This window comes from Mustela erminea, chromosome 5, assembly GCF_009829155.1.
Source record: "Mustela erminea isolate mMusErm1 chromosome 5, mMusErm1.Pri, whole genome shotgun sequence".
In the NCBI taxonomy this organism is placed as follows: Eukaryota; Metazoa; Chordata; class Mammalia; order Carnivora; family Mustelidae; genus Mustela; species Mustela erminea.
The window spans coordinates 27,901,836-27,927,508 of NC_045618.1; the positions used below are offsets into that span (position 1 = coordinate 27,901,836).

At 39.4% G+C, this 25,673-nt stretch overlaps 1 protein-coding gene across 9 annotated transcripts in view; it reads right to left on the minus strand.

Annotated features, from left to right (window-relative positions):
• The window catches only part of HERC2 (HECT and RLD domain containing E3 ubiquitin protein ligase 2), a 235,516-nt gene that overhangs the window by 204,747 nt on the left and 5,096 nt on the right, over positions 1-25,673 (minus strand). For all 9 annotated transcript variants that reach the window (XR_004285631.1, XM_032342316.1, XM_032342318.1 and 6 more), the window contains exon 3: positions 16,582-16,696. Coding sequence is in view for 8 of the 9 variants with exons in the window: in XM_032342316.1 (XP_032198207.1) it covers positions 16,582-16,696 (115 nt within the window). In the remaining variant the exon portion in view is untranslated. The remainder of the gene's footprint in view (positions 1-16,581; positions 16,697-25,673) is intronic.

Sequence of the window (25,673 nt, forward strand, 5' to 3'; positions counted from 1 at the left end):
CCATATTGACTGCCAGGGACCTAATCAGAGTGGATAGACGTAAGATGATAGAACCAGGGTTCAGAATAACAATTATAAAGATACTAGCTGGTCTTGAAAAAAGCCGTACAATTGATTAGAGAATCCTTCCTGGAAAAATAAAAGAACTAAAATCTAATCAGGTTGAAATAAAAAAAGGCTGTTAATGAAATGCAATAAAAAATGGAAGCTCTAGGTGCTAGGATAAATGAGGCAGAAGAGAGAATAAGTTATACAGAAGACAAAAGATGGAGAATAAAAAGCTGAGAAAAGGAGAGATAAACAACCAATGGAGCACAAGGGGATAATTCAAAAGATAAGTGAACCATAAACCAAAACCATATTAGAATAATTTGGGTCCCAGAAGAAGAGGAAAGAGAGCGAGAGAGATGAATAGAAGATATATTTAAGCAAAATATAGCTGAGAACTTCCCTAATCTGGGGAAGAAAACAGGCATTCAAGTCCAGGAGGCACAGAGAACCACCCTCAAAATCAATACAAATAGGTCAACAACTGGACATATAATAGGAACGTATAAAATCTTGCAAATTTCAGAGACAAAGAAAATCATGAAAGCAGCTTGGGAAAAGAGGCTCTTAACCTACAAGGGTAGAAACATAAGACTGGTAATATAACTATCCACAGAGGGGCCAGAAAGGACTGCCATGATGTAATTATTCGATGTGTAAATAGGAAAAATACACAGCCAAAATACTTTATCCAGCCAGCCTGTCATTCAGAATAAAAGGAGAGATAAAGAGCTTCCAGGACAAAGAGAAACTAAAGGAATTTGTGAACACCAAACCAGCCCTGCAAGAAATATTAAAGGAGCTCTGTTATTTGAAGAGAGGGCTCCAAAGTAAAATGCACCAGAAAAAAAAACAGAGACAATATACAGAAAGTAATTTTATATGTAATACAACGGCACTAAATTTATATCCTTCAACGGTTACACTGAGTGTAAATGTGTTAAATGCTCATTCAAAAGACAAAGGTATCAGACTGAATAAAAGCAAGACCCATCACTATGTGGTCTATAAGAGATACACTTGGAGCCAAAGACACCTCCAGATTGGAAGTGAAGTGGGGTATAAAAACTAAGAGCTTTTTCCCCTAAGATCAGGAACATGACAGGGATATCCACTCTCACCACTCCTGTTCAACATAGTCCTGGAAGTCCTAGCCACCTCAACCACACAATAAAACATAATAATAATAATAATAATAATAATAATAATAATAATAAAGAAGAAGTCAAACTCTCACTCTTCATAGGTTACATGATACTGTATGTGAAAAACACTAAAGACTCCATCTCAAAATTGCTAGATCCCATACAGGAATCCAGCAAAGCAGCAGGATATAAAATCAATGCACAGAAATCAGTTGCATTTCTATACACTAACAATGTTAACTGAAGAAAGAGAAATTAAGGAATCGATCCCATTCACAATTACACCAAAAATCACTAGATACCTAGGAATAAACCTAACCAAAGAGGTAAAAGATCTATACTCTGAAAATTATAGAACACCTATGAAAGAAACTGAGGAAGACACAAAGAAATGGAAAAACATTCCATGCTCATGGATTGGAAGAACAAATATGGTTAAATATGGTTAAAATATCGATGCTACCTAGAGCAATCTACACATTCAATGCAATTCCTATCAAAACACCATCAACACTTTTCACAGAGCTGGAACAAACAATCCTAAAAATCTGTATGTTACCAGAAAAGACCCTGAATAGCCAAAAGAAAGTTGAAAAAGAAAACCAAAGCTGGTGGCATCACAATTCCAGACTTCAAGCTGTCATCATCAAGATAGTACAGTACTGGCACAAAAAAAGACACACGTATCAGTGGGACAGAATAGAGAACCCAGAAATGGACCCTCAACTCTATGATCAACTCATCTTCAACAAAGCAAGAAATAATATCCAATGGAAAAAAAGACAGTCTCACCAACAAAAGGTGTTGGGAAAATTGGACAGCCACATGCAGAAGAATGAAACTGGACCATTTCCTTTCACCATACACAAAAACAGACTCAAAATGGATGAAAGACTGAAAATGTGAGAGAGGAATTCATCAAAATCCTAGAGGAGAACACAGGCAGCCACCTCTGTAACCTCACCCACAGCAACTTCTTGCTAGACATATCTCCAAGGCAAGGGAAGCAAAGGCAAAAGTAAACTATTGGGACTTCATCAAGATAAAAAGCTTCTGCACTTCAAAGGAAACAGTCGACAAAACCAAAACACATCAACAGAATGGGAACAGATACTTGCAAACATCTTATTGATAAAGAGCTAATATAGTATCCAAGATCTATAAAGAACTCACACTCAACACTCAACACCCAAAAAATGAATAATCCAATCAAGAAGTGGGCAGAAGACATGAACAGACATTTCTCCAAAGAAGACATACAAATGGCCAACAGACATATGAAAAAATTCTCAACATTAGGGAAATCCAAATGAAAACTACAAAATACCACCTCACACCAATCAGAATGGCTAAAATTAAGTCCAGAAACGATAGTTGTTGCTGAGGATCTACAGAACTCTTACACAGTTGGTAGGCATGCAGGCTGGTATAGCCACTCCGAAAAACAGTATGGAGGTTTCTCAAAAAGTTAAAAACAAAGCTAATACGACCCAGCAATTACACTACTAGGTATTTACCCAAAGATACAAATGCAGTGATCCAAAGGGGAACCTGCACCCCAATGTTCATAGCAGCAATGTCCAAAACAGCCAAACTATGGGAAGAGCCAAGATGTCCACCAATAGATGAAGAGATAAAAAAGAACTGGTGTGTGTGTGTGTGTGTGTGTGTGTGTGTGTGTGTGAGAGAGAGAGAGAGAGAAATGGAATATTACTCAGCCATCAAAAAATAAATAAATCTTGTCATTTGCAATGAAATGAACAGAACTAGAGGGTACTATGCTAAGCAAATAAGTCAATCAGAGAAAGACAATTATTATATGATTTCACTCATATGTGAAATTTAAGAAACAAAACAGCATCAGAGGGGAAGGGAGGGAAAAAAAAAAAAAACAAGACAAAACAGAGAGGGGGGGAAACCATAAGACATTCTTCACTATAGGAAACAAACTGAGGGAAGGGGAGAAGGGAGAGGGATGGGGTAACTGGGTGAGGGACAATAAGGAGGGCCCGGGATGTACTAAGCATTGGGTATGATATAAGACTGATTAATCACTAAACTCTACCTCTGAAACTAAAAATAAACTATATGTTAATTAGTTAAATTTACATTTCAAAAAAACTTGAAAAAATTAAAAGTAAAAAAATCAATGTCATATATATATATATCATTCCATTTATATGACAGTTCTCAAAATGGCAAAACCACAATGATGGACAACAGATGAGTGGTTGCCAGAAATCAGGAGTTGGGGGACTGTGTGACTCAAGGAGCAACAGGAAAGAGTTTTCTAAGGATGATGAAACTGTTCTGAATCATGATCACAGTGGTGGTTATGTGAACCTGTATATCTGTTAAAATTCACTGAACTAAATACCTAAAAGGAATAAACTATACCCTATTAATTTTAAAAACAGAAACTATTTAACTGCTTTTCCCTAAAATTACAATAAAATTTCAATTAAGTTCAAACATGTATTTACCACCCAGCACATCAAAGCACCATGGTAAACACTTTGATACAAAAGTAAGACAACTTCTATAGCCCAAATGAACCTCTAGAAGAGACATAGCACATAATCAGTACAAATCTGGATTTGGCAAGTGTCCTGAGTCAAGTATCAAGGAGCAGGGAGGATAGCTGGAAGACAGTCTGGAAGAAGTATTTTCAGTCAAAAAGCTGGTCCTGAAAGCTGGAGCAGGACATAGCGTTGGGCCAGTAAGACATGAGGAAATGTATTAAGGGTGAGGGGAGAACTAGTCTGCACCTGCAACAGATAATCAGCTATCTTTTTATTTTTTAAAGATTTTATTTATTTATTTGACAGACAGAGATCACAAGTAGGCAGAGAGGCAGACGGGGTTGGGGAGGAAGCAGGCTCCCTGCTGAGCGGAGAGCCAGATATGGGGCTTGATCCCAGAACCCTGAGATCATGACCTGAGCCGAACACAGAGGCTTAACCCACTGAGCCAACCAAGCACCCCAATAATCAGCTATCTTGACCACAGAAACTAAACACAAATCTAAATAAGTCTGATTTATTAAGTCCCTTATTTTAAACTAATAACATGGAAAGTGTGACAACAAAGTAGAATCTTCAATGAGATATACGGGCATCTGGGTGCCTCAGTCAGTTAATTGCCTGCCTTTAGCTCAGGTCACAATCCCAGGGTCCTGGGATTGCATCCTGCATCAGACTCCATGCTCAGTGGGGAGTCTGTTTCTCCCTTTCCTCTGCTTCTGCCCCACCCCTCTACTCGTGAGCACACCCTTTCTCTAATAAATAAAGAATTAAATAAAAAACAGGATATATTTAATTCTCAAAAATCATATTCCAGAAAGTAGTGAGGGGTGGGGCAGTTAATGGAAAATGAAAATAAGTTGTTGTGAACTACATACAACTACATAAGAGTACCTAGCGAAACAACATTATACTTTTTAATCTTTACAAATGACCCTTCAAGGAGATAGGCTTTCCTGTCTCTGGTTCACAGATGTAAAAACTGTGCTTCACAGAGTAGGTCCTAGCCAGGGAAACAAAGCTGGGATAGAACACAGTGCTAGCTCTAACTACAAGGATCTATTTTCTGGGGGGTGAGGGTCCACTGACAGAGCCAGGGGCCAATTCTAATTCAAGGCTTGCTTTGTGTCTGACCCAGAAGCGAAGATTTTATGATTTTAAATGACTGAAAAATAATCAAAGAACTATAATAGTTTGTACTATGAACATTATATGAACTTCACATGTTAGTGTCTGTTAATAAAGTTTTATTGGCATGCTGCCACATCCATTTGCTTATTAGTTTTATATATGGCTGCTCTGGCACAACAACTGCAGGGTCCCATAGTTACCACATCATTATGGCCCACAAGGCTTAAAATATTTGCTACCTGACCCTTTACAGAAACTTTGAAAACCCCTGATCTGCACCATTCTACAAATGTTACAAATAAGAATACAAAATTCTCATTTTATTTTTTTTTAAGATTTCACTCCCTTGATAGAGAGAGAGAGAGAGAGAGAAAGAGCACAATCATGGGGAGCAGCAAAGGAAGAAGCAAGCTCCCCATTGAGCAAGGAGCCCAATGTGGGACTTAATCCCAGGACCCTGGGATCATGACCCGAGCTGAGGGCAGACACCTAACCAACTGAGCCATTCAGGCGCCCCCAAAATTCTCATTTTAAAGTTGATATACTGGTCATGTAATCTCTTGTCCAGAATGAAAAGCTTTGTTTGACAGTCACCAGGAAGCAGACAAGAAGCAACACTAAGCACCCGTAATATTTTACTCTCAGGAACATAAATGAGAACATCCACAACAGCAAAGGCAGGATAACACCACTGGAGGTTAAAAAAACAACACAGAATAATAATGAAAAATAATTAGAAGAATTAGGATGACCAGTTCAGAGACAACATTTCAGTATTTGCTCTCTTTTTTATGGATGTAGGGTTCATAGTTTATAGAGAGAGAATTAATAGAACACACACTGCCCAAACAAATCACAGATCATGGAAAGCTCAGAAGGGGAAAGTGGGGAAGCTGACCTTCCTATGAACCCAGAACAATAAACCCTGAGGGGCCACTGATGGGAGACTGCTCTGCCACCTGGTCCCTGAAAATGGAACTAGAAGTAGATGACCTCAGGACTTTTAAGACATTCCTGTCCAATTACGTGAGGAGGTTTTTTACAAACCATCCAAAGTGATTTCCATTCAAATCGCTGTGTCTTAGACCTACAGAAGGAGTTTCAGGGTGCAAAGGCTTGGCCAAGGCTTGGGGCCCAAGGGCAGCAGCAGCCTAGAGGTAGGAGAGGCTGTGAGGCTCCCCCAGGGCTGGCAGGAAAGGCATAGCTGCGACAGCCCTGGGCCACAATCACGAAGACCAGCATCTCGATGTTGGAGAAGGTTCACTTGTGTTTTGTTTTTACCTTAATCACTACCATTAAGAAAGCTTGTTCACTATCATTTACTTCTCAAAAATAGACTGTAGAAGAAAAGTTTGGTTAACTAAGCATATTAGTCAGTGTTCTCCACAGAAAGAGAACCAACAGAATGTGCAGGGGGAGAGAGAGAAAGGGAGAGATGGAGAGAGAAGGCATTTATTTTAAGGAATTGGCTCATACAATTATAAAAGTACAAGTCTGTGGCAGGCTCAAGACCCAGGAAATAGTTACGCTATAGTTTGAATCCAAACGCAATCTGGAGGCAGAATTCCTTCTTGTTGGAGGTCAGTCTTTATGCTATTCAGGCTCTTCAACTGACTGGATAAAGCACACCAACATTATGAAGAATAATCTGCTTTACTCAAAGTCCATGGATTTATATATGAATCTCATCTAAAACACACCTTCACCTGGAAATATCCAGAATAATATTTGATCAAATATATTCAAACCATGGCCCAGCAAACTTGATACATAATTATCACACTAAGAGTCCCAATTAATCAAATACTAGTTAAAAAGAGGGGGTATAGCTCAATGGTAGAGCATTTGACTGCAAATACTAGTTAAAAAGAGATATATTGTATGTTTTTGTATGACATTGAAATTTTTTTCTATTTATAAGGAAGTACAATTTTAAGAGATTTTAGCTATGAAAACTTTCTAACACAATACAAACATAGAAGTGGCCATTCAAATTTCCCTTGAGATTCTACTGCATTATAAAGATACAATGTAATATCTTCTGTCTATCTCATTATTAGTAACATAATACATGTAACATGGCACCCTTACAATTTGAAGGTTTTAGCAGCAGATTAAATACAAAGATGCATGTGTTCAATTGACAGGAAATTTTAATTGTCAAGTGAAAGAGAAAAGGTGATCCATCAAATCAATAATGGAGTTTTAAAAGACAGAGAAATAAAATTAAGGAAGAATACTCAGTAGAATGGATAACAGAGTAAGAAAAGCTTAAAGTATCCACATGAATGACATAAAAGGGCACTTACCCTCAATGTCCCATCCTCCTCAGGTAATTTGTATGCCCCTAGTCGGCCTGAAGCTGAGAGCACACACTAACTCACGACACAAATTGGATCCCTCTTGGATGGTACTCTGCTCAGTGCTGGGGGGTACTACGGTGAAAAAACAGAGCCTATCCTCACAGGTCATGGCCATTATAAAGTTGTTACGGGCAGGGTGAGGGACATCAATGTCAAGGCACAGCAGGGTGAGGGGATGTGAACAAGGCACAGGGCCTTGGCATGTCATATGAGACCTTCCCTGGGAGCTTCTGGAATCTCCATGTTCTGTTTTCTTCATATCTCTTTTCTTCTTGCTGACACTTTTTTATTGGTTGTCGCACTTTCAATGTAAGCTCCCGGAAAGCAGGGGGCATACCTGGCTCATTCACCACCAGATCCTAGCACCTACAACTACCCTCACTGACAGAAGAGGAAACCCGACAAGCTGGATAAGACTGTGACTCAATGACCAAATGAATGAATGACCCACATGTTGCACAATTCACTGCATCTCCCAGAAGGAGAGTACTTTTTAAAGAAGTTCCACGGACTGTGGTGTGGAGAAGGATCTGAATGGCTAACACAAGGAGCAAAGAAGAAGCTACAATTCCGCAGCACAGCTCAGGATGATCCATGATCCTAGGCAGTCCACCCACAGTCCACAGGACCACTGCAATATGGGTTGTGCTTCTCACCCACACACTCATCTCTCCTTGACTCAGTGCAGAAGGGCACAGGAGGAGTAAATCTACTGATTTCAAAGAAAGATAAACTAAAGTCAAGAACAGAGATTGAGAGACTCTCTGATAAATTTTTGTACATTTCTCCTAAATTATGATATACCTCATATCCTGGAATACTTTAATTTTTATTAAAATGAAGTACATGTTACATATATATACTTATATGTCCATATATCATCTCTGGAAATATTCTAAAACTAGTAATACTACTACTAAGAAGCAGGAAAAAAGTGGTGTCTGGAGAACAAGATTGGGAAGAAACTCACTCTACTAAAAATTCTGGCTATAATCTGGGCATCAGTGTAAATACTTTTAATAAGATAAAAATGTTTAAAAGGTCTAACACTAAACTTAGAAATAAATATGTAATATAAAAGATTTGAATTCATTCTTGCTGCACCTCCTCTAATCAAAAACAGGAGTTTCAGTCTCTCAGGCAGACATGTCCCTTCACCAGCTGACTCATTTAACATGGGAACATGGACATCATTCACCCTAGGTACTCAGCACAGGGGATTCAGAGAGACAAAAGAACCAATGAACAGACAGGACACTGACAATTCTGCCTGCACTTATACACCACTATGAGAATCACAAACTATTAAGCAGCACAAACTGGGAGCCAGGTACTGTTCTATGCACACCATAAATCAATTCAATAATCAACTTCAACCCCATGAAGTAGGTCTGTCTTTCACCAATCCCGAGATGCACCTTTCCCAAAAGTCAGCATGCCAAATGGGATGAGTCAGATTCATAGGCAGTGAAATTCTCTCCTGGTGATAAATAACAGCACATCTTACTGTTGAGGCATCTTAAACTTGTTGAAATGTACTTCTTACCACCCAGATAGTGCACAGAGCATATATCTCACCCAGAGCCCTGGACTGGTAAGAGCAGCACCACCCCACCGCAGGCCCCAGGGTCTGTGTACCCCCCCACCTCATAGCCACTGCAAGGTCAGATACTAATATGCTGACCAGATTTGTTTTGGGTGGATGAGACTATGGTGAAACATCGGACAAAAATATTTCAGACTCATTCAATGGAAAACCCTATATAGTCTAACAGACCTTTAATATAAAATACCACTCCAAGTACCCTTCACTAGGTATGTATGTATTTTCTTACCTTTGCAAGGAATTATTAACCATGAAGTCTATTAAATCTACTGGTACTCCTATTCTGATTCTTTTAAAAGGAATAATAAAGGCCTACAAAATCTAATAAAATGGAAATCAAGAATGCCCAGAAAACAAAGAAACTTCTAATACTTAAACAGTAGCCAGCCTTTTAAGGAGGGGGAAAAAAATCTCTCAGAAATGAAAACATTGTGCACTATCGGTGGGAAGGTAAACTGGTACAGCCACTGTGGAAAACAGCATGGAAGTTCCTCAAAAAAACTAAAAACAGAACTACCATATGATCTGGCAATACCACTCCTGGGTGTATATCTGAAGCAAATGAACAAATTCAAACAGTATCTGTACCCCCTTATTTCATTGCAGCATTATTCCCAATAGCCAAGAAATGGAAACAACCTAAGAGTGTGTCAACAGATGAATGGATAAAGATAGATGTGGTGTGGAATGGAATATTATCTCAGCCATAAAAAAGGAAATCCTGCCATTTACAACAATGGATGATAAGAACATTATGCTAAGTGAAATAAGTCAGAGGAAGACAAGCACTGTATGATCCACTTATATGTAGAATCTAGAAAAGGTAAATTCACAAGGAATTGATTGGTGGTAGCCAGGAGCTGCAGGAGTGGGGGAAATGGGGAGATATTAGTCAAAGGATATAACCTTGCAATTACAATAGGAATCAGTTCCAGAGATCTAATGTATCTTATAGTGACAATGGCTAACAATAGAGTTTTTGTTGGGGCGCCTGGGTGGCTCAGTGGGTTAAAGCCTCTGCCTTCAGCTCGGGTCGTGATCCCAGGGTCCTGGGATCGAGCCCCACATAGGGCTCTCTGCTCAGCAGGGAACCTGCTTCCTCCTCTCTGTCTGCCTCTCCGCCTACCGTGATCTCTGTATGTTAAATAAATAAAATCTTTAAGAAAAAACAATAGAGTTTTGTTTACTTGAAATCTGCCAAGAGCATAATGCTTAAATGTCCTCACCACACACACAAAAAATAATAATTATGTGATAGAGGTGTTAAGCAACCTTACTAGGGTAATCACTTCACAATGTATGTGGGCATTCAAATCATCACACTGTACAGCTTAAACTTACAAAATTTTAATGTATCATTATATTTCAACATAGCTAAGGAAAAGAAAAAAAATCTCTTAGAAACTGCTAAATCAGAAGCACCTTTATACATAGAATTCAGATTCACATAATCCAGATTTCCCAGAATTCACATTAATTCCCAGGATTCACATAATCCTGATTTCTCTGCAGAAATTAGACTGACTAGATAATACTGATTAAAAACAGCTCTAATTCCATTCCCTGATGTGCTACCACAATGGCATACAACAGAGCATGTAAGTTTTCTAAACCTTGGGTTTGTTTACTCAAGGGACTTTTCTAAATCTTCTACATGAGTTTTACTCATCAAGTAAACCTGATACGACTTTCGTATGTGTAAGAGGGTGAAAATGTAAGATTATAGGCTCACTCTAATTGAATATAAAATTCTGACAAACTTTTTTTTTAAAAGATTTTACTTATTTATTTGACAGAGAGAGAAACAGCAAGAGAAGGAATACAAGCAAGGGGAGTGGGAGAGGGAGAAGCAGGGTTCCGGCTGAGCAGGGAGCTTGATATGGGACTCAATCCTGGGACCCTGGGATCATCACGTGAGCTCAAGGCAGACGCTTAACAACTGAGCCACCCAGGTGCCCTAAATGTACATTTTATTTTTTATTCTTTTTTTTTTTTAAGATTTTATTTATTTATTTGACAGAGAGAGAAACAGAAAGAGAAGAAATACAAGCAAGGAGAGTGGGAGAGGGAGAAGCAGGCTTCCCACTGAGCAGGGATCCCAATGAAGGGTTCGATCCCAGGACCCCAGGATCATGACCTGAGCCAAAGGCAGATGCTTAACAACTGAGCCACCCAGGCACCCCCTGAGAAACTTTTTTATAACAGCAAAAATTATGCTGTTCTATAGTGTATTAGCTTAAAAACAATATTCAAGTCTTTCATTAACTTGAAGACACTTGTCCTAATATTAAATTGATTAAATCAATAGCTAATCTGTGAACCCCTGAACTAAAGCTAAGAGAGAATTCTAGCTTATCAGCCACCAGGTTAATAAACAGAAGCACATATATTTTTCTCTCAGATTGTTACTACAATAGCAGGATGAAAAAACAACTTTGCAACTCTTTTTTTTTTTTTTTTTTAAAGATTTATTGAGATATGTGAAAGAGTTAGAGAGACAGAGAGAGCACATGCCCAGGAACAGGGGCAGAGGGAGACAGAATCCTCAAGCAGACTCCCGGCCTAGTGCTGAGCCTCATACAGGGTTCAATCCCAGGACCCTGAGACCATGACCTATGCTGAAATCAAGAGTCAGCTACTTGACTGAGTCACCCGAAGCACCCCCCACTTTGCAACTCTTAATAAGCATATTCTTTTTTGTTCATTAAACATGCAAGATGGGGGGGTCTTATAATGTGGACTTCAGAGCTCTGCTAAAATGCTCTAACACCTACTTCCTGCCTTTTTAAATCTGTGGTATAATAAAAATATATATTTGGTCTCAGAGCTCCTAAAACCCTTGGAATTTACTGAGGATAGGCATGTTTTTGGTTATTCTTAACAAACCCCTTTCCACCACACCAGAGTTTATACTAATGAGCTGACTTGGGGTAGAGCCATTAGATAGCCTCAGTGTGGGCTAGTCACCGGAAGGAGAAGTGATTAGAGAGTAACAGCTGTCAGCCTTACCTCCTGACCTCCAAGAGGGGAGGGAGGCTGTGCATTAAATTATAGAAACTCCTGCACTATCAGATTGGGGAGTTTCCAGGTTGGGGACACTCGGATGTGCTGAGAAGTAGAGGGACCAAGAGAGGGCACAGAAGCTCCAAGCCCCTTCCCCAGTTTACATTCCCACCGACAGTATAGAAGTAAGTTTATGTCTTCTAGATAAGTGGATCATAAATAAACTATTAGCTTCCCCATTCCTTGCTCTATGCATCTTTTCCATTTGCCTGTTCCTGAGTTGTATCCTTTATAATAACCCAATAAACATAAGTAAAGTGTTTTCCTCCATTCTGAGTGGTTCTAGAGCATTATGGATCCTTTAAAGAGTCATGGAACCCCTGAATTTGTAGTCAGCCAGGTAAAAGTGTGAGAAGCCTGGGAATCCCATTTGTGGCTGGCACCAAAAGTGAATGCAATCTTGTAGGACTGAGACTTAAATTCATAGGGCCTGTGCTAACTCTAAAATTGAACTGAATTGCTTGACACCCAGTTGATGCAGGAGAATTACAGGACTGGTGTGGAAAAACACGTATCTGATATCAGAAAAAAATATTATCTAAATTAGAAGTTACTTAATTTGGATAAAAGTAATACGGATGATTGAGATTAAACCAGAAAGAATGCGGCAGAGAAATATAAATATATATGCAAATGATGAATGTTTCTACCAAGGAAAAAAGATAGCATTTTTGTCTTAAAGAAAAATGTCTAGTTATACCAGAATATGAAAGATGATGGTAAGGGCCAAGTGAGCAGATACAGTAAAATGTACAAGATTCCAGGGAAAATGAAATTTATCTGCCTTGGTTTACAAAACCAGCAAAAATGTGTCAGAATTCACAAGCTGATCAATAAACAAAACTGTGAGCCTTTTACTGACTAACAGACTGGGCTTCCTCTCTTCCTCTCTCCCATGTCAGCGTGGAAAAGTCAGAGTACGCCATTTTCTCTCAAGCCAGGTCAGCCTATCCTGGAAGCTGTTTGATACCATCTTCCCAGGATCAGATACTAAATTCTGAACTAAAAAATCATCAAGGTGTTTTTATATCCAAATGGTCTTTGGCACTTTCCAGATCACCAGAAAAACAAACATGGGTTCCCACATCACAGAATTCATGATGAAATGCTCACAAGCAGGAGGAAGGCTGAACATAAAATTAGTTAGAGCTGGGATGTTCCTTATTTCTCTATTAGCTCACCACTATCATTAAAGTTTCCCTATGTTCCAGGTCTGTAAATATGGGAAGAGCTAGTAAATCACAAAAAGAAAATTAAGGTACCTAGATTAATTTCATACAAGTATAATGTTATGCAAACAAACACTCTACAGTTCCCAGTACAGTGAGAGGCCCTAGAGATGCAACCATGCCTCACTGCCCTTGCTATGTTCTAACCACCGGGGTGGACAATAACCAAATCCTCACACACAGCCATGAAGCCCACCCTGCCAAGAATTTTAGTCCTATCCATTCTGATACTGGTGCTACCTATAATTAATTAACCAGAGCTTTATGTATTACCTGTTTCCTTCAAAGTTAAAGGCCAAAAATGGGTCTTCAACAAACAAGAACACAGAGCCTCAGTGGAATTACCAATCCTGTAGGGAACAGACTCCCGCAGAAGCTGACATCACCCCTTCCAGTAGACACTAGGCAGACTCCCAGAGGTGGTTTAAGCCTTCCATCAAGGACTCAAGATCCAAAGCAACAAGAATTAATTATGGAGAGGCACCTGGGTGGCTCATTCGTTAAGTGTCTGCCTTCAGCTCAGGTCATGAACCCAGGGTCCTGGGATCGAGCCCCACCATGAGGCTCCGTGCTCGGCGGGAAGCCTACTTCTCCCTCTTCCACTCCCCGTGCTTGTATTCCCTCTCTCGCTTTGTCTCTCTGTCAAATAAATAAAACAAAATTCTTAAAAAAAAGGGGGGGGCTGCATAAATAATGAATCTTGGAACACTGAAAAAAATAAAATTTAAAAAATAAGAATAAAATAAATAAAAAAGAATTAATTATGGAGGACGGAATAAAATTATCAGGGAAATCTAATTTGCTTCAGAATATCGTTGGGTTTTTTTAATAGTCTTATTTCTGAAGCCGCTCATGAGACTTTTTTCCTTTCCTGTATGTCTCTAACTCCTAATGCAATAGACTGTGCCTATACAAACAGCATGACACAGCCTTTGAAAAGCAGGCCTCATCAGAGGGACTTGGAAATGTGCTAGAAATGCACATTCCCAGGCCCCATCACAACTCTAAGGAATCAGAGACTCTGGAGGTGGCGCCAGCCATGGGAATCTAACCAATCCCTCCAGGTGACTCTAAAGAACAACAAAAGCTGGGGCGCCTGGGTGGCTCAGTGGGTTAAAGCCTCCCCCTTCCGCTCAGGTCCTGATCTCAGGGTCCTGGGATCGAGCCCTGCATTGGGCTTTCTGCTTAGCAGGGAGCCTGCTTCCTCCTCTCTCTCTCTGCCTGCCTCTCTACCTGCTTGTGATCTCTGTCTGTCAAATAAATAAAAAAATCTTTAAAAAAAAAAAAAAACAACAAAAGCTAAGAAGCCTTGGGCTAGGGATTCAAGATTTAATTCTTTGGAATTCCCACTGCAGGAGAGAGTCTTGATTAATTTTCCTAATACCTGTGGCCCTCCGTACAGTGGCTTTCAAACTTCAGGGTATAAATATGCAACTTGGAGAGTGTGTCCACTGCATGAACATACATACTTCCCAGGATTTAGATGCAACAGGGATGTGAAAGAATACATTTCACTCCAGTATGGCACAACCCACCTCTGCCGTTTCTTGCTCCCTGCTCTCTTTTCTGTCACCCCTACGCACCCACTGCCTGTTCTGATTTCCACAGTTCTCCACTTGGAGGCCAGTGCCCACTTCTCTTCTATGACCCCAAACAACACTATCCGTCAAGCACAAACCAGGTCTCTGTAACTGTTGCTCAAACTTCAACCAACACTCCACGCCTAAGATGCTCCCACCCTGCATATAGGTGACTCACAGGGTCTTTGTCCTCCGTTACACATCCTGGTATATGGATGCATTTTTTTGCCCATAATCATGACTTATTACGGGAGAAAGTCCACATTTAATGCTTTTTTACAACCTCCAAAGAAAGCTATAAAACCAGCAGGAAAGCTGCCAATCAGCACAGAATATAATGGAAACATTCCTGTTCCAAAAAGAAAAAAAATCAAAAACTTATCTTTGAGCTCTTATAATTAAAACACATAAAGAGTACTGACTAGATGCCACACACATACAAAAACCTCCAAACAATTACCATATTTATATGTAATATGAAGTCATAAGCTCCATGGAAATATAAAATGTTGATCCTAATGTCAATAAATTAGTTATAGCATAAAAGAAATAGCAGTGACATTTTCTCAAGAGGCCTGGCTTCAATTTCCAGCTCTGCTCCCGTTATTTGTGCAAACTGTGGGTTCTGTTACTTGGTAGAGGTGAGGATTAAAGGAACTAATGAGAAAATACTTTCAAGAAAACATGTAACAGCTAAGCAAAGTACTGAGTATTATCATTTCTACTATCTGCATAGACTGAAAAGGTTTATAATAAATAAAAAAGTTCAGGGCGCCTGGGTGGCTCAGTGGGTTAAGCCGCTGCCTTTGGCTCAGGTCATGATCTCAGGGTCCTGGGATCAAGTCCCGCATCGGGCTCTCTGCTCAGCAGGGAGCCTGCTTCCCTCTCTCTCTCTCTGCCTGCCTCTCTGCCTACTTGTGATCTCTGTCTGTCAAATAAATAAATAAAATCTTTAATAAATAAATAAATAAATAAATAAGTTCATACTTAATTCTTCATACAAGGCCGACCTAGACAAAAACAAAAAATAAGTTTAGCGTATCTTTTAGTAGCCTCTTTAGCTTTCCTTTTTTTATATACTACATTCCCTCAAAATAATAAATATAAAATCCCTAAATGAGGTGTTAATAAGAAACAGTCACTTGAAAAAGTCTAAGACTATATAATCCAGTCTGTTTTTTGTGAGGCAGGTCCAGGGTGGGTACAAGCATCCATTTCTTTTTAAAAGCTCAACAGTTTCTGTCTCATGGCCAAAATCAAGAGCAAATGAATTGTGATTGAAAGTCTTGCTGTTGGGGGAGCCAGGTGGTGGGTATTAAGGAGGGCACGAATTGCATGGAGCACTGGGTGTGGTGCAAAAACAATGAATTCTGTTATGCCAAAAAGAAATTAAAAAAACAAAAAAAAAGAGTCTTGCTGACTTCACCTACACAAGAGTATTTACTGGTATTTCCCTGTGAAAAATATAAGATTAAATAAAATAAGGGGCGAAGTGCAGTCCACAGGCCAAAGGCTTCCAAAAAGTGTTTTCTATGTTGCCACAGGAGAGTGATACAAATTTCAAGAATAACTATTTCCACTGAATCTTAAAATAATCACTATTTATAATTAGTCAAGACAAGATATATTATAAAACTTAAAAGAAAAAATATTAACTGGGAAGGACACCACACCAAAGTAGCTTTGCAACAGGAAGACCCTCATTCACAAAGAGCAATGAAATCCAAGTGGCTCATAATGTTAACTACAATGTAGACAACAATCTCCAAAATGAAAACAAAATTTCAGAATTATGTTTAGACACTCCTATTCCTATTGCATATTCCAAAATTTCTATAAAATATAACTTATAAAGGTCTCTACAAAATGAAAACTACTAATAAAAGGTACTTACCTTTTCTAGGAGGAAGCTCTCCATTCTGGTTTAATTCTGTTCCCGTATATACAATTTCTCCATCTTTAACCATTTCATTCCATAAGCCACAGAGCCCATCTCTTGTGAATGCAAGCTGGTAATGATAAATAACATAAACTTACAGAACAATCATAGAGTGCAATTCTTAAAGAATGATATATTAAAAAAACAACTCATTTCCTCTCATTTATTCAATCATTAACATTTAATAAAAATCATCCCAAAAAATATAATTAAGTGAAAAAGGCACAGTGCATAATAGTATATAAACAATGCTAGTTTTGCATAGATACAAGAAAAAAGACATGCACATGTGCCCTAGAAAGATAAACCAGAAACAAATAATAATGATTACCTATAGAGAGACACCTGTGACAGAGGAACATGGGCACCAGAGATTAACAAAAGATTTTGAGTAAACTTTATGTATTTTTACTTCTAAAACATATAAATAATTTTCATCTTCAAAAATTCAAATTAAATCATATAAAGGAAAAATCTACAACTGGCAACAAGCAAATTAACCTATGTTTATCACAGAGAAAAGTATTTCAGGGATCTTTTCAATTATACATCTTCAGTCAAATATACTCTAAGGGAAAAATATCTTCAACATTATTCACTGGTCTTACTGATAATCATAGTATTAATATTAAAATCTTAGAACTGTCTCATACATATTGTGTGATACAGCAATGTTAACAAAATAAAACATATGTTTATAATAGTTATGTTAGTGTTATTAGAAACAAAGGTTTTAATAGTAAAAGAAATAAAAAACCAAGGACATTTTTTTAAGAACAAATTGGACTACATTTGAACATATCTGCCTGGGAAGGACCCAGAATGAATGACAGGCACTCTGAGAGTAATGAGTACACCCAGAATCCAGACATCAGTTTTTTGTTTTTTTTAAAGATTTTATTTATTTATTTGACAGAAAGAAATCAGAAGTAGGCAGAGAAGCAGGCGGGGGGCGGAGGGGGTGCGGGGGGAAGCAGACTCCCTGCTGAACAGAGAGTCTGATGCAGGGCTCGATCCCAGGACCCTGGGATCATGACCTGAGCCGAAGGCAGAGGTTTAAACCACTGAGCCACCCAGGCGCCCCTCCAGACATCAGTTTTTAAGTTTCACTTTCTAGTAAACAAAACCTGGGCTCTTGGGAGAAAAAAGGCTGATGTCATGGTCAGGGCAAACAAGATGAGCCTAGAATATTTTGTGTTTGCACCCCCACCCCAAAAAAAGCTGTGTAAGGCCTTATGGGAACTCTACTGGCCAAAATTAAAACAATTTGAGCATCAAAATACATAACTGCAGTGGACTGCAAAAGTAAATAAAAACATGAGTCCACACTGATATTCAAAGAAAAAAACATAAAACATAAGTACTCTCACTTGTCAGTATTTGGAGTAAAAAAAGGCTCCCCAGAGCAAGCAGCCAACGAGGGCAGGGGCACGGTAGACACCCAGATGAGGCATCCATTCTGAAAAGTGTAGGCAGTCTTATCAGAAACATAAAACACTTTTCACTAAAATAGGCACATCTGTTTGGCCATCTTTTAATGAAAGGCCAGCACCTTTCCTTTATTTTTAAGTCCACTAACTCATTCCTTGTTATCATTTCAGCATGCACCACCCTTATGAAGCATCCACTATTTCCAGTCTCCATTTCTTTACTTTTTTTTTTTTTTAAGATTTTATTTGTTTGAGAGAGAAAAAGAGAGCATGCAAGCACAAGCAGAGGAGAGGAAGAAGCAGACTCCCTGCTGAGTAGAAAGACCAACGTTCGACTCAATCCCTGGACCCCAAAATCATGACCTGAGCCAGAGGCAGATACTTAACCCAGTGAGCCACCCAGACACTCCTCCAGTTCTTTAAATGTAGCAAGAATTAAAGGGCACTCTGTCAGTAATTTCAATATAGAATTCCTCTAGACTTTTAAGACATTTTCCCCAATCCTTTAGAGTTCTTTTACCTAACCTATTCAAGTAACTTTTTTAGCATCTCACTTTTATCCAAAGCCCATGTAGTAAATAAAACGATAAGACAGCCCTTAAGATCCTCATCCCCTGGTTCACACATACTCTGTGTAATGCCCTCTGAGTGTGGGTAAGACTCATGGAGAATAAAATGGGACATCACACCTGTGACCAGGTTTTGTTTCCATCTACGGCAAAGGTAAAGGAACTTCTCATATATAATTAGCGTCCCACAACTGTTGAGGAACTTCTCATATATAATTAGCATCCCACAACTGTTGATTTCTAGTTATCAAAAGGAAGATTATCCTGGGGCCTTACTTAATCAGGTGAAAGCCCTTAAAATATAGGGGCCATCCAGAAGAGACATTTTCTACAGTCACAAAGAGGTGAGCTGCCATGGGCTACCTATGCAGAGGGGTAGCATCTAGGAGCCCATGACTTCAGTTCCCAAACTGCAAGGGACTAAATTCTGCCAAGGAGCACCCAATGAGACCCCAGATAAGAGCACAGCATGGCTGACACCCTGACTACATGCAGCCTGTTAGACCCAAAGCAAAAGACCCTGCTAAGCCTTGGCCAGACTCCTGACCCACAGAAACTGGGAAAGAGAATAAACATGAGTTCTTTTAAGCTGCTAAATTTATGGCCAGTAGCTTTTAACATAACAAAAAACCCAATTCAGCATCCAACTTAGTTTTCATAAAAGCAACCGCTTTCTTTCAGCACACATATTTTATTTGTTCACCTCACTAACAAGATAATTGCCATAAATACACTTAGAACTAAAACATAGGACTCTTGATAAAAGTATCAACTGGCAGGGAAAAAGTAAAGAGTGAGGCACAAACATTCATCACCCCTTGTGTTTTAGTGAGGGAATGGAAAAGCTTGGCTCATTTGCTCATTCAGGTAAGAGGAGAGCTAATACTGCTAGGGTTCAATCCAGTTCCCACACAACCACATAAGGATGGGAGGCAAATAGGAACCAGACTAAACAGCCCCATGTGTGCTGTACCCTGGCAGTTATATGCCATCTTTAGATGGTCCAGGGAATAAATGAGCATAATGTAAAGCATAATTCAGTATCAGTGCAACAGATGGAAGCAGAGGAAGAAACTAGAAACAGAAAAGAATTTAGGAGGCCTCTGCCAAGAGTCTCCCCAAAAAAGGGTGACAGCCTAAGCCAAGATAAGGAAAGTACCTAAGACCTTTCAGATCAAATGAGACAGATCAGATGTGAAAAGAAAGGAGACAGGGAACACAATCAGATAAAAAAGAACCAGCTCAGTGTTAACGATTCAGATTTGCACTATGAACATGAGCTTGGAGAACCTCTCCCCACTCACACCTGCATACACTCATACGCACAGCCACATATGTATATACATATGTGTGTACACACACACACACACACACACACACACACACTGCAAATACAAATCCAGTTCTTAGTGTCAGGAATTAGGACACTAATTAGGAATTAAAGACACTAATTAGGAATTAGAGATTCAAATCTGGAGTCACCAGCAAATGGGATATAGACCATGACCTGGTGGAAATGCAAATGTCCAAAGAGAAAGAGTAACCAACATCCTCAACCCTGATTGCACATTGGGATTACCCACGAGGTGCCTCTATCAGTGTTTTTGTATACAGTCCAGGATGAATAACATTAGTGTTTAGAGCTAGAAAAAAGAAAAACAAACATGAATTAAAGAATAAGCCAAGGAAGAAGCCCAGTTTATGTGGAAACAAGAATTGCTACTATCATGTCAAGAGGAAGAAAAGTAGAGCAGAAGCTGTGTGGAAGGTGGAGCCTGGGTATCTGGAGGGACACATACTGTAGAAGCCTCCTAGGAACTGAGGACACAAAGATGTAAATGAGCCATGGACCTGAATAAACACCATTTAAAGCACAATGGTCTGGGCATCTTAAGGATTTGAGTAAAGAGGAACATTACTAAGGCAACAAAGCAAGGCTCCCTGGAGGAGGGAATGAAAGAGCTAGGATGAGGAAGGCAAAGATGAAGCTTAGGGGAAAGCATTCCAGAGCAATGGAAGAAAGCACAGAATCCCAAAGAGAAAGCCAGGAAATCAAAAATATACACAGCACTGTAAGAACAGCCTGTACACGAAATAAAAATTAGCAATCTGTGAATTTAAGAGTATCTGTACAACAATTATTAACTTGTCCTCTTTTTTTTTTTTTTTTAAGATTTTATTTATTTATTTGACAGAGAGAGAGACAGCAAGAGAGCGGAGTGGGAGAGGGAGAAGCGGGGAAGTGGGGGAGGGAGAGTGAGAAGCAGGCTTCCAGCAGAGCAGGAAGCCTGTCCTGGGCTCAATCCCAGGACCCTGAGATCAAGACCTGAGCCAAAGGCAGATGCTTAAAGACTGAGCCACCCTGGCACCCCAAACTTGTCTTCTTTAATAGCTAACTTACATTTAAAAATACCCAATAGGTATTAAATTTTAACTGTTTTTTAGACAGAATCCAGATGCTTCTAATTAGTTTACTTGGTTTTAGGTTCCTTTTCCAATTTCTTCTCACAGTCTTACTTTATACCTCTAAAATGACATAGCAGATAAAGTCATTTTCACCCTGTAAAGCAGACAATAAGAGGAGTATTAACAGGCCCAGTTCTAAGGGACAGTAAACTCAAACTCAGAGGCTCAATTATTTGACCAGGATCACACAATACTGAGGCTATGAGAAGAAGGATTTGGAAAAAGGCCTTATGCCCAAGCTTGTTCTTCTCTCACCAACACCATAACATTCACCCACACATGCACGAAAAAGGCCTGGGAGAGCCAATGAATCCCCCACTACTACTGCTGGTGCTACTGACACTTAAACACTAAACAGGATTGGGCAAGGGTTAGTCTATTAAAATGACTACTTCAGAGGGTGCCTGCCTGGCTCAGTCAGTAGAGTGTGCCATTCTTGGTCTTGGGGTTGTAAGTTCAAGCCCCATGTTGGGTGTAGAAATTACTTAAAAATATATATATTTTTTTTTAATTTATTTATTTGATAGAGAGAGATCACAAGTAGACAGAGAGGCCAGCAGAGAGAGAGGAGGAAGCAGGCTCCCCACTGAGCGGAGAGCCCGATGTGGGGCTCAATCCTGGGACCCTGGGACATGACATGAGCCGAAGGCAGAGGCTTTAACCCACTGAGCCACCCAGGTGCCCAAAAATAAAATATTTTTAAAAAATAGACAAAATGAAGGGCGCCTGGGTGGCTCAGTTGGTTGGACGACTGCTTTCAGCTCAGGTCATGATCCTGGAGTCCCGGGATCGAGTCCTGCATCGGGCTCCCAGCTCCATGGGGAGTCTGCTTCTCCCTCTGACCTTCTCCTCGCTCATGCTCTCTCTCACTGTCTCTCTCTCAAATAAATAAATAAAATCTTTAAAAAAAAAAAATAGACAAAATGATTACTTCAGAACTGTATAATTATGTAACAGAATCCAAAACAGAATATACCAAACGCTTAAATGACATTTTGATTAACTTATAGGTTAGAAAACGTTTTACTTTATTTTATTTTATTTTTTCAGTGTTCCAAGATTCATTGTTTATGTACCACATCCAGTGCTCCATGCACTACGTGCCCTCCTTCATAACCACCACCAGGCTCACACAACCCACCAGCCTCCCCTCTAAAACCCTCAGTTTGCTTCTCAGAGTCCACAGTCTCTCATGGCTCATCTCCCACTCCAATTTCCCCCAATTCACTTTTCCTTTTCTTCTCCTAATGTCCTCCATGTTATTCCTTATGTTCCACATATTTTACTTATCTTTAAAACATGCCTGATATGTAATCTGTTCAAATACTTACAGATACTAAAGTACAGATATCTGGCTTTTTTTCCCAGCCTAGCAGAAAAATAACAAGTATCTGTTAAACACAGGACAACATATCAACTCCAAAAAAATTTTAAGAACAGGTTTCTTAAGCAACTGGGGAGGTCAGACAGCAACATAAACTACCTCTGTTTTAAGACATAGGGCGGTTAGGAATAGAAAGCCTGAGACCCAAGAGAGGAGTACAGCACAAAGAACCTAAGGCTGCTTTCCTGAGAGGCACCTGACAATTCTGTGAGCATAGCTAAGACCAAGAACTGAGCAGAGCTGCTGAGGGACAGGCTTCAGACAGGGTCCTCATGGGGGAAAGGCCTGTTAAACACACCATGCTTTGAATTAACCTTCAAAGGGCCACATACCAGAAGTAGGTAGGGGTGAGGTAGAAGCAGATGGCCTTCCTAGGGAAGAAGCCCAGTTTTTAATCATCTCAGCCCCCAACTGCACTGCAGTGACCTGGGACTGTTAGTGCTATTTGATTGGTAGATCTCCTCCAGAGGAGGAAACTGTCACCCAGGGCCTCAAATGATCACAGTAATTTGTCATATATAGTATCTGAAACTCAAACAAAAATAATAATGGGTAAGGCAAGATGATATGACAGAAAAATGAAAAAAATATATAGAAGACAACAAAAACAGATCAAGAGTAGATGCAGAAGACAGAAATACAGAAATGGACTTGTCCTCAAAAGGAGAGCCTAAGCAATGGATTTACTTGGCAGACACCAGCCCAGAGCAGTGGGAGGCAGGGAAGGGGGGACAAGAGAACACACGACGCACAAGACACAACATGTTACCACATGGGTAAGCAAACTAAGGCCTAGATTACAGGCCAAATCTGGCCCACCATCTAATTTCATATGGCCCCTGAGCTAAGAATGGTTGTTGAATTTTTCAATGGTTGAAAAATAATCAAGGAAAATATTTTGTGACACATGAAAATTATGACATTCAAAGTTCAGTATTTATAAAGCTTTACTAGAACTCAGACACAGTTGTTTATGTATTGTCTGTGGCATGACAACAGCAGAGTTAAGTAATTGTTACAAAGAACAGAAGACTCACAGAAATATTTGCTATCTAGCTCTTTACAGAAAGTTTGCTGACTCCTATTTTACTGCACTGGCCCCTACTCCACAGTGAACAGAAGATATAGAAAGTTGTCTACTAGGCACATTCACTAAGCACGTGGGACTCTTATATAAGTTTTATAAGAAGAAATCAAGGAATAGTCCAAGGAGGGAAGAAAAAAAAAAAGAATTAAAATACCAGTGCCCTTATCAGTCCTTGCAAAGAGGTGAATGTTCAGTCCATGGGGAGCTAACTCCTACTCCCCAGCACCTTGTAGCCTATATCACTGGCTCCATGGTAGCAGCTGGGATGCGGTAACCCACACCCTGTTGTGTAACATTACATTCAAGACTGAAATGGAAGGGTCACCGATGGGCATGCTAGGTGTCAACCCAGAGGGAAGAGAGACATAGTCAATGAAACCAGAACATGGTAAGTTTAAAAAAAAAAAAAATACAAAACACTTGAAACAAAACATTTAAAATAGATGCATCTCACTAAACTATACCTTATAGTAACTATAAGTAACTATACATTATTAAAATTCATTTAAACGAAACCACGGAAATTTGAGAACCAAAAAATACATTAACTATAATTAAGAACACTGAATGAGAAGAAAAGCAGACTAGGAAGTCCTGTGCTGCTTCTGCCTATGAGGGATTAACTTCTTTATGAATTACCTCTACACTAAAATGAACTAGAAAATCAAACAAAATATACTGCAGCCCAGAGCTATCCCTAAGAAGGGCAATGAATGAAGCCCTACAGCTGCCCAAGCTTACTGCCTAGAAGCAGCTTCCAGGATCCATCACGGAAAAGGGGAACCAAAATAGAGCCAAGAGCCAACGAGACAGATCAGCTATAAGTAGGTTAAAATGACAAGGGAAGGGGCGCCTGGGTGGCTCAGTGGGTTAAAGACTGCCTTCAGCTCGGGTCATGATCCCAGGATCCTGGGATCGAGCCCCATGTCGGGCTCTCTGCTCTGCAGGGAGCCTGCATCCTCCACTCTCTCTCTCTGCCTGCCTCTCTGCCTACTTGTGGTTTCTCTCTCTGTCAAATAAATAAAATCTTTAAAAAAAAAAAAAAAATGACAAGGGAACAGTGAAGGGGGATCTGCAGAGAAAGAGTGAACTCCAAAGATGGGCAGAGGGGACCCCTTCAGTCTTGGGCTAAATACTGATTTGGGCATGGGCTGAGAAAACTACCAAGGCTGGGAAAAGAAGCACTAGAAAGTAGAAGGCAGAATCCCCATGATTCCCAGTCTGAGAAAAACTTGTTTCCATCAACCAGAATGAAATCACACCATTGAAAGAGTCCTAAGAAAGCAGATAAATTAGTGCATGACTAGAAGTTGTGCTAGATCAGCCTGAATAAACCTGAGGATCAAGCTTCGAAAAAATTAAATTGATCCCAACTAACTTACTTGAATCCCAAACAAAACTAATGTTCTTTAAAGAAATAAAGCAAAATCCAGCACAGAACAACATAATATATACAATGTCCAACATTCAGTAAAAAATTACCTAGTATGCAAACACACCCCATGACCAAAGCAATCAATCAAATGACAGAAGCAATCAAGAGAAATAAATCCAGATGTGATAGAGATGATGGAATTAGCAGACAAGAACATTAAAAGCTCATTATAGATACATCCAGATGCTCACAAATAGGAAACTATGAACCTGATAACAAGTGAAATGGAAGATATGAAAAGGATCCATATGGAACACCTAGAGATGAAAAATACAACTGAAGTGAAAACTTCAATGCACAGGATTAAGAGATTAGGTACTGCAAAACAGATATACTATAATGTACCATGTCTAAGCAGACAGCTATTATATGTTATCTCCCTTTTAAAATTCATTTATTCTAGGTTCCAAACATAACTGCAGGTGTAATGACCACCATCAGACTTCATGTTAATCTACAGTCATTCAGTCATCTAAAGATCCTTCTCTAGAATCCTTCTCTAGGAAGAGCTCATGGGAACAGTATTTATTAATTGATAAAGTTGTGTCCTTTTTACCTGAAAAGTCAGTTTTGCTAGAATATAACATCCTTGCCTCACATTTACTTTTCTTGGGAGTCATACATATGTTACTGAATTTTCTTCTCCAAAAAAGTCTTCTGATTAGATCTGATGGTA